Source organism: Chiroxiphia lanceolata, chromosome 6 (genome assembly GCF_009829145.1).
Source record: "Chiroxiphia lanceolata isolate bChiLan1 chromosome 6, bChiLan1.pri, whole genome shotgun sequence".
NCBI classification, from domain to species: Eukaryota; Metazoa; Chordata; class Aves; order Passeriformes; family Pipridae; genus Chiroxiphia; species Chiroxiphia lanceolata.
This window is the reverse complement of record NC_045642.1, coordinates 59,300,489-59,314,126: the sequence shown is the minus strand read 5'-3', so window position 1 is coordinate 59,314,126 and position 13,638 is coordinate 59,300,489. Positions and strand designations below refer to the sequence as shown.

At 44.8% G+C, this 13,638-nt stretch overlaps 1 protein-coding gene across 1 annotated transcript in view; it reads left to right on the top strand.

The window, feature by feature from the left end:
• The window catches only part of PRKCH (protein kinase C eta), a 118,315-nt gene that overhangs the window by 38,860 nt on the left and 65,817 nt on the right, over positions 1-13,638 (top strand). Inside the window, exons 3-5 of the mRNA XM_032691997.1 lie at positions 9,684-9,834; positions 10,642-10,676; positions 12,249-12,337. Of these exons, the coding sequence (XP_032547888.1) occupies positions 9,684-9,834; positions 10,642-10,676; positions 12,249-12,337 (275 nt within the window). The remainder of the gene's footprint in view (positions 1-9,683; positions 9,835-10,641; positions 10,677-12,248; positions 12,338-13,638) is intronic.

The following is a 13,638-nucleotide window of genomic DNA, read 5'->3' as shown; positions in this document are numbered from 1 at the left end:
TGCATAAAGAGTGTTTTCCTGCTCCTCCTTTCTTTGAGACAGACGTTAAGCCCGTGTCTCCAGAAAATTGCAGTGCCTGAACAAAAAGGTGGGAATTTTAAGGGGATTTAGTTGAGTGTGAGACCTTGAGTGGAGACTCTTGTTTTACTACCAGAGTGGCCAACTTTAATTCCAAAGCTGGCCACATGGCCCAAAAGAAGGATGTCCCCAGAGCATCCACTTAAAAATAGCTTTCAACTGCACCTGGTTAAAAATAGGTTTAACCTGGATCTCGTGCTTCCCTGTGTGGGCAGGGCCTCCTAATAGCATGTTGTGATACCTACTAGGGAACCACCTACGAGCATGTGAGTTGCTGATGGTTGCAACAGGCCAGAGCCCCAAGGCATCGGGAGCAGGGAAGGGTTCAGGATCTCCCTGCTCTTTGCCTGTCCTGACAATTCTGTTTTTCTCAAGGATTTTGCACAAGTGATGGGAGCTTTGACTTATAAATGCTGTCACACTCTGTTGCTGCTACTTCTGCCAGCATAGTTTGAAATCTTCTAAATCTTATGGCATGGAGGGTTTCTGGTGCATGAATTAATCATGGAAAAGATCAAAGTTGCTTTGTTAGTTTTCTTTTCCTGTTTTTAATGAATAATGTATTTAAATGGTTTCCTTCCCTGGTAAATCACATCTCAACATTTTTCTCTTGAGTGTAATAGGTGGGAAGGACTAACAGGAGGTTTTACAATGGAAATTCGCTTGCCTAAGCACAAGGAAATAGCAATAATTATGATTGTGAGGAGAGGAGGGAGAGGAATCAGTTTGTTAAGGCTCTAATGAGCAATGCAGTAAGAAGTATAAGGTAGTAGTATTATTTGCACATCTTAAGGTAAGGAGGAGAATTGTACCTATCTTATGATAAAATTGAGACTGCAAGCAGATGTGTAGTGCAGATCTTATGATAAAATTGAGACTGCCTTTAGCTGAGGAGGGGAGATGATTATTGCTGCCTGTTTCTCACTGTTTGTGCATGTCAACTTAAAATTTGAATCATAGGGCTTTTCTGTGAGGTTTTGGGATTTTTTTGGTGTTTAGTTGTTTTTGGTGTTGGGTTTTTTTTTGTTTGTTTTTTGTTCTTACCTAGGTCAATGTGACAGGAGTGGGTTATGGAGTAGTTGAAATACTGGTAGTTCTAAGATGGTAGGAAGGGGACTCCATTGTGAGAGGGGAACAGCAGGGTGGGGGTGACTTTTAGACTCTGTTTTTGCTGGAAAACCACGTTCAGCTACCGTCAGAGGGAAGCAGCTGTCTGTTATCCACTGGATATGACTGGACTAATTTACCTTGCTTTTCCAAACTGCATGGGTATCATGTGTCTCCTGCTTGGTATGGGACAGATATGAGATGGCTTTCCAGTCACAGTGCCAGTGCAGGGCTCTGATGGGCTCAGTTCAGTGCTCAGGTTTCTCCTGTCTCCCTCAAATCCCTCTTCTACTTTTTAAATAAAATCCTTCTCTTCTGGAATATCCTCTCTGTGCAAGCTGAGACAGTTCTCTGCCGTTGTCACCCCAGCCTGGTCTCTCTGGCAAACAGAAGTGTCCCAAGGTTGCCATCTCCAAATGAATGCAAAAACTTGCAGAGATGGAATGGTAAAATGGAGCTCAGGTAAAACCTTCCTTGCTCTTGATGGAGAAACAAGCATGGGGTGACAAATGGGGCTGTCCCCTTTCTTCTGTCAGTGTGGTGTGCCTGTACAGAGAAGGAAGAGGGAAGTGCAGGGAAGTGGCTGTTGCCTTCATGCACACCCTCCTTGTCATCCAGCAGCATTTATGCAGCCTGTGGCCTGGAAAGCACAAATGGGGCTGGCATGCAGTGGTCTCTGAGAACCTGGGGCATGGGGTTGCTCATGTCTGCTGAAATCTTCTGTTATCCTCTCTATCCCATTTACTCAGTTCCTGGTTACTCAGTACAGAAATGAATGGAAAGGCTTTTCCATTCATATTTTTCAGCCCTGTGCAACACCCTGCAGTGCCTTGTTCAGAGCTGTCAACATCCACAAGCAGACGTCTAAAAACAATTTTTCCCAGAAAAAGACTTGTAAAACCAGATGTGAAAAATAGCATTTTGTTTTGAGCTGCTCTGTGCGCATCTGAAAACCTGTGTGGCAATTGTGATTAAAACTCTGTATAGGATAACCTGTATGGGATTCGTAACTGGTTGGTAGACTCAAAGTGGCAGCAGAATACTTGTTTTGAGTTTCTCAAGCTGCCTTCTTCATGCTCTCTCATGTTCTCTCAGAACTCATGCAAACAGATAAAAAGGTCTTTCAGGCCCAGCACTGGGCTCTACCCTCTGCTTTGCAGCCCTCTCCCCTCCTGCATATGTAGATGGCTCCCAGCAGCCACATACTGGTCACTCCAGCTCTGCAGTGCTGGAATTTCTCTACCCAAGTGCAAAAGACTGAAGAAAACTGAAAAAGTGCTGAACCCCAGTCCCATGCTGGTGAGGAGAAGGTTAGGTTAGCAGTGATGGATGGAGCTGCTAAGCCTGAGAAACACAGAGACATGTCCTGTCAGCTTTTCTGTCTCACCTACTGGTGCCACCAGAGCTTTGGCATCATTGTGTAATTCTAGACATAAGCCTATAATGGGATTTTGCAGTAATAGCTGAGCACTGTCATGCTCATCAGTATTGTTGTGTGAACTTCATTGGTCCTGTTCTCGCTGCTGCTGCCACACTGAAACATCACCCTTCAGCCTCAGTCCTCAAAATGCTGCTAACCACTTAGAGCTGAATTCATGTCCTAGATCTGGCAAGAAAACAAGGAAGATGAATCTGCCTTACTTCAGCCCTTGGATGAGAAACAGAAACCTTGCCTCCAGTGCACAGTTCTGTGTGATCCAGTGCAGGGATGATTACATGTTTGCTTTTCCAAGACTATTTCATACTCATGAGTGGGGAAAGTTCTAATTTTTTGGTTTCAGAACATCATTGTTCCTTCTTACTCTTTCAGTATTCACAGGTATTTAAAAGATTTCAGACAGTATTTAAAAGATGAGCTGGCCATTATTGTGGCTTTTCTGTGAAATCCTTGAAGACAGTGCTGCCTGAACTAGCTGTTGCTTTCTCTGGTCTTCATATAAAACTTTATCCAGTTTCAGAGGGCAAAATGGCAGCTGGATCAACCATAAATCCCAGTCTGTGTTTGATGTGCCACACCTTTGATTTGCAAGGAGCCTCTCCTGGGAGTGGAACCAATATGGTTTTGTGCACAGACTGGCAAAAGCAGCGGAAGGAAAAGAACTCTGACAGATGTGAAGTAGGAGAGAAACCCTCTGTGGTTAACTCTTTGTGGATGTGGCTGTTTCCCACTGGCTGATCCAAGTTACTTTTGAGGGAAACTGAAGAAAAACCTTGGTAATAGGATAGGCAAGGCTTTACTCTGCAGCACTAATACTAAGGGAAGCAGAATAGTCAGCGATGGAAATACCACTTTGGGTTGTAGCCTTTAAATCCTGTTCCCTTTTCAGAGTCAGGCTGTCAGCTTCTTTAATGCTGTGTTGGTGGTATAATGTTTTAATTAGCAAGGCTTCCCATGGTTTTGACCATCCACAGGATCATGGTTATAAAACTCCTGATTAAAAGATACCAAACCTTAGTAAGGGATTTTTGTCATAACATACATGTTTTCCAGCCTGGAAAATAAACACCTGGGTTTAGCCTCAGTTTACATTCAGTAGATGTGAGGAAGCCCACTATTAGGTAAATATTAAGAGAACACCTACATACTGATGGCTGGAGGGGACAGGGGTGTGAGTTCATTTACTTGATCTGGTTTGTATATTCATTTCCTAAAACACCCACTACGTCTCACTGTTAGGGCTTGGGATAGATGAGCATTTAGCGTAATCTGAGATTGTTGTTCAGTGCTTGTGAGAGGTGAGGGATCTCTCAATCCACTAGCTTGCTTTTTTACAATGTTTGGGCTCTGCTCTGTGCTTTTACATCACTCAGTGCAAGGGGAGCTTGCTTGCAGTGCTCCCAGGGGAGCACAGGATAACATGTATGCAGTTCCTGGCACTAATAAAAAAAAGCTTAATTAAATTTTAATCTACCAGCATTATTGCTTTACGGCTTTTTACATTGCTTTTTTAAAATATCTTTATTCCTTTCAAAGAAAAATCCCACTGATTCATGCAGGAGTGTAACACTAGGCACTGTCATGTGTCAGGAGGTACCTGGATGACCTTTGCCGTGCCAGCGTTACAGCAGCAGTCGATAGCACGGCAGCAAGATTGATTTCCAGTAGATGGGACCTGAGAGGCTTTAACTACTTGAGGCAAATAGTTCCACACACACACACCTCACTTCATCCTGCAGCTCTTCCTCTTGTTTTTCTGCTGTAGTTATTGCCACTGCTGTAAGGATTTGCCTGAAATAACCCCCTGGAATACAAAATGGGAGGGAGAGAAATGGGGGGGGGATCTCTAACCAGGAAGGGCAGGATCAGGTAAGTGCTGGGGACAGGTGGGGTGGTATTAGAGGCTGCAGAGTGGGTGAGGATGTGCTAGTGCTTGCACATTGTCCTCAGACGACTCCATGGGTTATTTATTCTCCTCTCTTGCTGTGTGTATAATTTCCACTGCCATACACATGTGTTCAGCATGAGTGGAGAGGAGGAAAGAGGAAGAGGCTTTTCAGTATTGAACTTCGTAGCTACTTTTGCACACGGTATATCCCTCATAGTTACAGATGTCCAAATTTAACCACGGATGTGGAAACTCCCTTCACTGAGCAATTACTTGTCCACTTTTAGAGCAGTATTTGGATATTCATTTGAACCATTCATGGTGGTTGTTGCTTTACCAGAGATTAGAGGCATTTAAAAGTCTAGGTCTCTTAGAGTGGTCTAGGATGGCTTTGTTTTGTAAAATGCTCTCTGTGTGCAGAAGGAAAAGATATATCCTATAGGAAATTGGCCAGAATGCAAAACATGAGCGGGAAAAACATGATGGCGTATTCTCTGACACCAAAGGTGAGAGGCACAAGGGGCTGCTGCATTGGCCAGCCTGTCATAGAATCAGAGTGGTTTGGGTTGGAAGGGACCTTAAAGATCATCTCGTTCCAGCCCCCCAGCCATGGGCAGGGACACCTTCCACTAGACCAGGTTGCTCCAAGCCCAGCAACCTGGCCTTGAACACTTCCAGGGATGGGGCTTCCACAGTTTGTCTGGGCAACCTGTGCCAGTTGCCTCAGCACCCTCACAATAAAGAACTTCTTCCTAATATGCCATCTAAACCTACTCTTTTTCAGTTTGAAGCCATTCCCCCCTTATCCTATGACTCTATGCCCTTGTAAACAGTCTCTCTTCATATTTCTTGTAGGCTCCCTTCAGGTACTGAAAGGCTGCAGTAAGGTCACCCCAGAGCCTCTTCTCCAGGCTGAACGATACGAATTCTCTCAGCCTTTCCACCAGCAGACTTCAGTGCTGTGTTGATGGATGGTTTCTGCAGCCTCTCCCTCAGCAGTGCTGGGACCTGTTTAACAGATGTGATGGGTGTGAGCTGAGGAACTGCCTTCCTGGTGACTGGAGAGGGTGGTGGTTGGGAGGAAGGAGGTTTTGGTAGCGATATGTTCCACCATTTCAAAATCACTTGCACCCTGTTGAAGGGCTGAACCTTCCTGCTCCACGGTGTGGTGTGTGGGATGCATGAGTGCCCAAGCCCTCAGAGAGAGGGATTTATTCTGTGGGATGTGGTTGATCTAGTGTAGATCCACTAGATCACATGATGGGTGGTCTCCTAAAGGTACACCTGGGCCTGAGGTATGGCTGAGGTTGTGCTGGGCTCTCCCTCCCCAGTGAAATTCGAGTAATGTTTGAAGTATGAGTTATGCTTTTAGTAAAGAAAAAAACCCACCTTGTAGCATGTGTTTTAATGAAAAGTGGGTCAGTAAGAGAGAACCTGTTGTCCTATGTGAGGTGTTGGTGGCTGGAGAACAGGAGGTGGAGGCCAAGTGCAGCTCAGAGGAGAAGGCTCTAGGCTGGGTATAGGTGTGATCCACCAGTACAGGCAGCATGGAGACTTCTGCTGCCCATGAAAAAGCAAGTGACTGTCAGTTTTCTGTTTCCATGAACTGTTCCAAAGTTGCAGTGTGTCTGAAGCCAGGCAAACCACAGGGATGCACAGCAGTGGCTTTGCAGGCCATGTCCAAGTGTCCCCTGTTTTTGGTGCAGAGGATTGATTTTCTCTTGGCTGTGTGTGGGCTCTGCTGCATGAGAGAGCACCAGGGAGGTGATCACCCCATGCTGGTTCTTGATGGGAACCGTAACAAACACAGAAACTGCATGAGCTAAATTGGGAACACATTCTCTTAAACTCTGCTAAATGTGAGTGCCGGAACTTAAAGGGCATCAGCTGTTGGGCTTCTAATGGAGCAGCTGGTATGAAGCAAGCTGGTAACTGGATTCCTTCCTTAGGTGCTTTATTTACATGCTCACCACGCACTCATAGACTCTGTGCTTCCCTTTCCATGCCTCAGAAGTTCTCCTGTACATGCTGAACACTAGTACAGGATACTTTTCCAATTGAGGTGTTTGGCCCTTATCTAGGAAAACAAGAAAAAAGCTGCTTGCTTAAACCTAGATCAAAGAGATGTTCTCTTGAATTTGAAGTTGGGCAAATTCTGTAATACTGTAAGGAATATTTTTATTGTTATTATTTTTTTAATTCTCACGTGAAGCTGCAGGAGGCTCTGGCTCAGCGAAGCAACTGGCTCTTGATTTCTCTTTTGGGGAAGAGGGATGGTCTGGTTGCCCTCTTGAAGTTCTTCTCAGGCATGTTTCCTATGGTAGATAACGAGGCTGTTGAACTTGTGCAATAATTGAATGTTTGAAAGGAATATTAAACTCTGCAAATCAGCTCTCGCTTCTAGAGATTAAAATGACAGCTCCTATGTGGGAAAGAGGCAAATTATCTCCCAGCTGCAAAGTTCCTCCATCTTACTGTCATGTGTTTCTGGTTGCCCACTGACAGAGGCAGGATGCTGAATTAGGTGGATCAATGTTCTGACTCAATCTGGCAATTCCTGTGGTCCCCTGAATCCTGTTGACCTCAGTGGGAATTAAACACATGTTTAAGCACTTCCCTAGAAAGGCAGGCTCTTCTGCCCCAGTCCTTGCCCAACTGCTTGGAGCAGAGAGCAGGTCTTTGTTAAGTGCTTGGATTACCCTCACCACATCCTTTTTTTGCGTGTATGTTTTAGTGGGAAAATCCTAATCTATACCATGTGCTTCCATTTTAAAAATAAATCCAAGCTGTCCTAAAGTCAAGCCGTGCTCCATGTCGCAGTTGTACCGTCGTGTAGGGGGCTTCCATTAGTGCCTGTGGAGGGGACGAACCCACGAAAGGCTGGGAGAACACAACAGAAAAAAAACTCCTTGAGCTCTATGGCTGGCTTTGTTTCTAAACCTGTGTGGCAAGAGCACAGAGAGAAATACGGCCCCTTGAAGTGGCTGCGTTCAGTACTGACAGGATGGTTTCCCTTATCTCCACTCCTACAAAGAGAACTGGGAAATATGCCTGTGATGTGGGACTCCTGCATTTCAAGCCTTGATCAGGTTGACAGCTTTTCCTCTGTTTTTCCCCTCCGGCAGTTAATCAGCAAAGTTAGTTGAAAGCAAGGAATTGCTCTGCCCCCTTTTTGTGGGTGGATAAGTGGGATGGTGACAGCTGTGTTTGGGTTCTGCTGCCCATCCACTGCTCCGGGATGATCTGATGGGTGGGAAGTTTGCAGGCTGCCTGTCCCTTCCTGTGTCATTATACCCATGCAGAGGGTTTGGCAGGAGCTGGGTTTTGTCTTGCATCCAGTCCAGGCTCAAAGCAGGAGTCCTGAGTACACGCGTTGGTGCACAATCACCTCCAGCAGACTCCAGTGTGTGTCCCCAGAATGCCCTTTTTCCCAGGGCCTTTACTTCACAAAGCAACTGACTTGAAAACCACAGAATGCATTTCTTTCCTCTGAGGCAAGTGTGCCCCAGATGAGGCTTTGATCTGGGAAGCTCAGCTGAGCCTGACCTGGTCTGTGTGAGGGTCCCAGAGACCAGCTGGCTGGGATGTGCATGTCAGATGGCTGCTGCCAAATGGGAGTGGCTTTCTTGATCTAGAGCTCAGTTCTGCCTTTTGAGAGTCACTTGTTTTGTGTAAATTGAGCTTTGCGAGGAAATTGTTATATGGCTGAACTAAACCCGGTAAAAAATTAAATTATACAGATAGATAATTAAATTGTGATATTAAATTATACCAGGAGAGGTCTAGTCTGAACATTAGGAAGCATTTCTTTACTAAGAGGTTGTTCTTTACCAAGAGGTTGGTCAGACACTGGAACAGGCTTCCTAGAAAGGTGGTCAGTGCCCCCAGCCTGTCAGTGTTTAAGAGGCATTTGAACAATGCTCTTAAAATATATTAATTTTTGGTCCGTCCTGAAGTAGTCAGGCAGTTGGACTAGATGATTGTTGTGGGTCCCTTACAACTGAAATAGTCTGTTCTTTTCTAAAATTAGAGTAAATTTTGGCTCCCTGCTTTCCAGAACTGTAAAATATTATCTAACTTTGGAAAATGAGCACTTTAAAGAAAGTTGAGTGTGGCACATATGAAATGACTAACAGTCATTGAAAAAATAGCCTCGGTTTTTTTATATAATACAGGAAGCAAAAGTGCTGCAAATGGTGATACAGAAATGTAGCCTGAGAATACCAAAGGTATAACACTGTTCACCAAGCAAGACACTGCTTTGGCTCAGCAGGTGGTCATTTGGTTACATGTAGTCATGTTTTCAGGATTTATTGCCCAAAAAGCTGTGAGTTATAACAACTCATTAGCCTTAAGCTTCCAGTCTTTTTACAGTTTGTGAATTAATAAGTTAGTGATGTGTCTCCATATAGGAGAGGAGTGAGAGGAAGATAGAAAAAGGCAGTTATTTCTACATGAAAAATGGAATTTTGAACTAAAGGGTCCTTTGCAGTTAACTTCTGTACCTGTCCCAGATGCTATCCTTGTTCTAGACTGTGGTCTCCCAACTTCTAAACCGGAGATGCAATTATGGCTTTTGAAAGCATTTTATCATAGAACCACAAAACGGTCTGGGTTGGAAGGAACCCTAAAGATCATCCAGTTCCAACCCCCTGCCATGGGAAGTGAGACTTTCCACTAGACCAGGTTGCTCCAAGCCCTGTCCAACCTGGCCTTGAACACTTCCAAGGATGGTATATCCACAGCTTCTCTGGGCAACCCGTGCTAATGCCTCACCACCCTCACAGTCATTACTTTCTTCAAAATACCCAATCTAAACCTCTTGTCTTTCAGTTTAAATCCATTCCCCCTTGTCCTGTCACTCCATGCCCTTGTAAAAAGTCCCTCTCCAGCTCTCTTGTAGCACCTTTAGGCACTGAAAGGGGCTCTAATGTGTTCCCACAGCCTCCTCCTCTCCAAGCTGAACAATCCCAGCCTGTCTCCACAGCAGACGTGCTCCAGCCCTTGCATCATCTCTGTGGCCTCCTCTGGACTTGCTTCAGCAGTTCCATGTTTTCCTTATGCTGGGGGCCTGAATTGAACAGCATGGCAAAACCAGGAGTTTGTGTGATGATGTTAATCTTTTGTTGCCCTGTTGTTTTTGTTTTTTTTTACTTCCTACCCCCTGCACAGCGACTCTCCAGAGGGATCGGATTTTTAAGAACCTCACTCGGAAGCGCCAGCGGGCGATGCGAAGGCGAGTGCACCAGGTGAACGGGCACAAGTTCATGGCCACCTACCTGCGACAGCCAACGTACTGCTCACACTGCAGGGAGTTCATCTGGTAAGGACGGCTCAAAGAGGGTGTTTTGGAGCCTCCCATCCCTGGGGACCAACATGCAACCCCCAGTCCTGAACCAGTCACCCGGCACTTTACCAAGGGCCACCAATGTGACACTCCTTGACCATCAGGTTTAGGAGGGCACGTTTGTGCTGCAAACTGGAGTCTACTGCAGAGAGGCCATGGGGGATGTGAATCTTGGATGCTGGAAACAGAATGGGGTGGTGTAGGGATGAGGTAGTGTTCCTGCCTCGTAACCACAGATGTTATTTCAAGGAGGAAAAAAGTAACTGAGGCAACCTGAAGAAAGACCTCAGTCTGGAGTGGAACATTGAGATTACACTGAGGGAAAAAACAGTTGCTTGAAATTTTGGAGAAAACTCCTGAGAACAGAAAAGCCATCAGAGGTGTGAGGTGTGGGGTGATGCATGTGGGGGAGTAGGCAGAGCAGGGAGAAAAAGGTAGATATGCCTCAAAAGAACATGGAGTGGGAGAGATAATAACAGGTTGTGGGCTGCTGGGATCTCTCTAATATGTGCAGTGTGTGTTGTAATGAAGTGAGAAATTGGAGTGAGGGGGAATAAGGGGAATGCAGACATGTTGTCAACCTGCCCCGTAAGCCATGGCCTGTGCAGTGTTTTCCTGTGCTCTCACACCCCTGTGCTGGATTGCACCATTACTACCGGGCAGTTTTGCCTTGGGATCTGATCATTTGGGATCCTTTTGCATTTTGGCTCTCTCTTCTGTAAACAACCTCCAAGATGACCGTCTTTCTGATGCTAAATTATGTTCCTGTTTTGTTTTGAACAGGGGCGTGTTTGGGAAGCAGGGATACCAGTGCCAAGGTGAGGTGCTCCACTCCTGCTCTGTGTGTGTGTGTGTGTAGGATGTGCTGTTTCGGGAGCACTTTCCCGTGCTGCTGGGACATCCTGCAGTTACAAGCTTGTCTGAAGTCACCACTCCTCTTCCTCCCCAGCCAACCAAAACTGTGCATTTGAGCATCTGTCAGGCTTGCATGTGTGCAGGAGTGACCACTGACATTCCTGCAAACACTTGGGGGGTCTGGTTGCTGTGTTTCATCCTGTGCAGATCCACTGAGTTGCTGACTACATGCAACACCCAACTAGGCTTGAGGCACCCAGGGTCCCTTCAGGGCAGTGTTCAGCAGGTATTGTGACACAAAGTGCCCTACTGGAATGGCCACCCTCTTCCTTTCTCTCCCTATGAAGTTCAAATGAAGTAAAATTAGGGATTTTGTGACTTCAAAGGGCAGTTTGTGGGCTGACACAGCACTTTTGTCTGTTTGGCTGTTTGCATGGTTTGCCTGAATGACTGTGTAGATGTATGTGGTGCTTGTTTGCATTTAATTATTGTTCTGCCTCTCCCTTTTTTTGCCTTTTCCTCTTCCTTTTTCCCAGAATTACCTGCCTCACAGGTGTGTGGTCATTGATTATAGCCTTCTAATGCAGCCTGTTTGCCGTGCACTATAACAGGGCATTGGTGTCCTCATTCCCAAATCTTGCTTAGCGAAGCCTAGCCATGAGGTGTCCTCATATGAAAGGAAGCTGCATGTAAACAAAATGGTTATACTGCATAAAATGTCTGGGTGGAAATGAATGTTATTGGTAGCCCTTCATGAGTGAAAGCTTAAAGCAACAAACAGAATAGTGTGAGACCCTGAAAAATATCTGCCATTTGCAGTTGCCACTACAAAAATCTCCTTATGCAGACAGTGGCTGCGGGTCTTAGTGGTATCTACAGCACATGCTGGGTTATGGAATGAAGGAATCCAAGTTGGTTCCAGCCAAGCCATCTTCAGACTTGGAGAGAGCCCAACGCAGGTTTAGGGCTGATTAGCCCTCTTGATGGGGACTAACTAACTGGCCTAGACACTGCCCCATTCTGCTGCAGTTATCCAGCTTCCCAGACCCAAGCATTGCACTGAGCCTCAGGGACAAACTAACCTGGGCAGGATGCACTTGGACACCCAACCTAAGAGGCACTATGTCACTGAGATACAGGGATGACTCTGGGTATCTCAGACCTGTGTTCTCTAGGATGGGTTTTGTGTGTTGTGTGAAACACTCTTCACTGGATAATTATTTCAACAGCATTCTTTTAGTTCATTTGAGAAATTACAGTGTTGTTTTCTGTGTGCATCACCCATATTTTTTATAGGCAGCTTTTTCTAGGCTGTATGAATGACCCAGTGCAGGATTTCTGTTGCAGTGGGTTAAAGATACATCTCCAGATCTGTTAGGAGATTTTGTTAATTCCAAGACACTGATTATTCAGTTATTTTTCACGTCTTTTCTGTGTGCTGTTGATACAGCTAAACCTTAAAGAACCCAGCCTGTGGGTTGATGTATTCTGAGTCTTTCAAGAGCTCTTTTCAGCATGCCTCTTTTATTTCCTAGTATGCACCTGTGTTGTACACAAGCGCTGCCACCACCTAATTGTTACAGCTTGCACGTGCCAAAACAATACTAACAAGACCGATCTTAAGGTAAAGTCATGCTGGTTATTTTGGGTCATCATGCTTTGTCTGGGGTTGTCAGGGTTGCTGGGGTTGCCCTATAACAGAATTTACTCTATGTTATCATGTTACCCTATGTTATTCATGGATTTAAAAGTGGGAAAGAGTGTTAGTGACATGTAAAGGCCAAGCAATGTCATCCAGTTATTCTTTTGTTGATGCCAATAACTGTTTGGACTAGCACATGGTTTAGGAAGTTAGAGTGTCTTCATTGGAAGACATCAAAGAATAGCAAATCCACTGTTTTCCTTGGTAATTTTCTTGCCCGATTAACTGTGGGTGCAATCAAAATTTGGTGCCTGTTTCTTGATGTAGGTTTCTCTGGCCAACCATAGGTCTTTGTTATGCCTATTTTTGCTTTTCTGGTAACCTGAAGTGCCCATTTAGTCATTGCTCCACACCTTTGGCCTGTATGTTGTAACCCTTGCATAACTCGTGTTTCTGAAGGTTTTCTTTCTTGCTAGTTCTGGCTGTATTTGATGGGAGTAACATCTCCACCTAAAACTGCTCTGTGCATTGTGTGTCTCATTTCTGTAACTGGAAATTGTTTAATAACTGTTTGAGGAAAAATCAAGTAAAATCTATTTATTCATGAGGCAGCCCTGTGTTTTGTGCCATGCAATTGCTTTTGGTTGTTATTTCTTACCTCCAAACTGCTGAGCTGAACTTATTAAGACAACCCCATGACAAGCCAGATCAAAATAAGTTAAAATGCCTAAGGGTAAAGTGCAATTTAAATAGTGAGTGTCCTTGCCCCTCTTTCAGGATTGTGAAGGGTTTATAACACATTTAAGCTAGTTTAAAAGAAGCCAAAGGTGAGGAGGCACTGTTCACTTTAAACTTGTTGTTCCAGTCACACCCCTGATTTTTCTTTATGGAGCTCTGTGTTCCTCCTCAGCCTTCCAGGATCTGAATGTTAAAAAAACAAAGTCAAAAGTGATGAATTTGCTAAATGGGGGCTGGTTTCTTCAGGCAATGGAACATTTTTAAAGGTGTCTTTGAGATCTGAATGATTTACAGTCGGAAAAGAACAAGGTTAAAAAGGGGGTGAGAGCAAGTGATAAAATGAAATGTGTGGCTGAAAGGAAAACCTGTTAATAACAAGGACGGTGAGAAGAGGATTGAGAATTTTAGGAGGAGGTGCAAAAGCTATTCTATATTAAATTTAATAAAATCAACAGTTTGACCTAAAGTTACATTTTTGCACATAGTGTGCAAGTCAATAATTTGAAAACTGTGTGGTTACAAACTACTGTTGCTCACACTGCAGT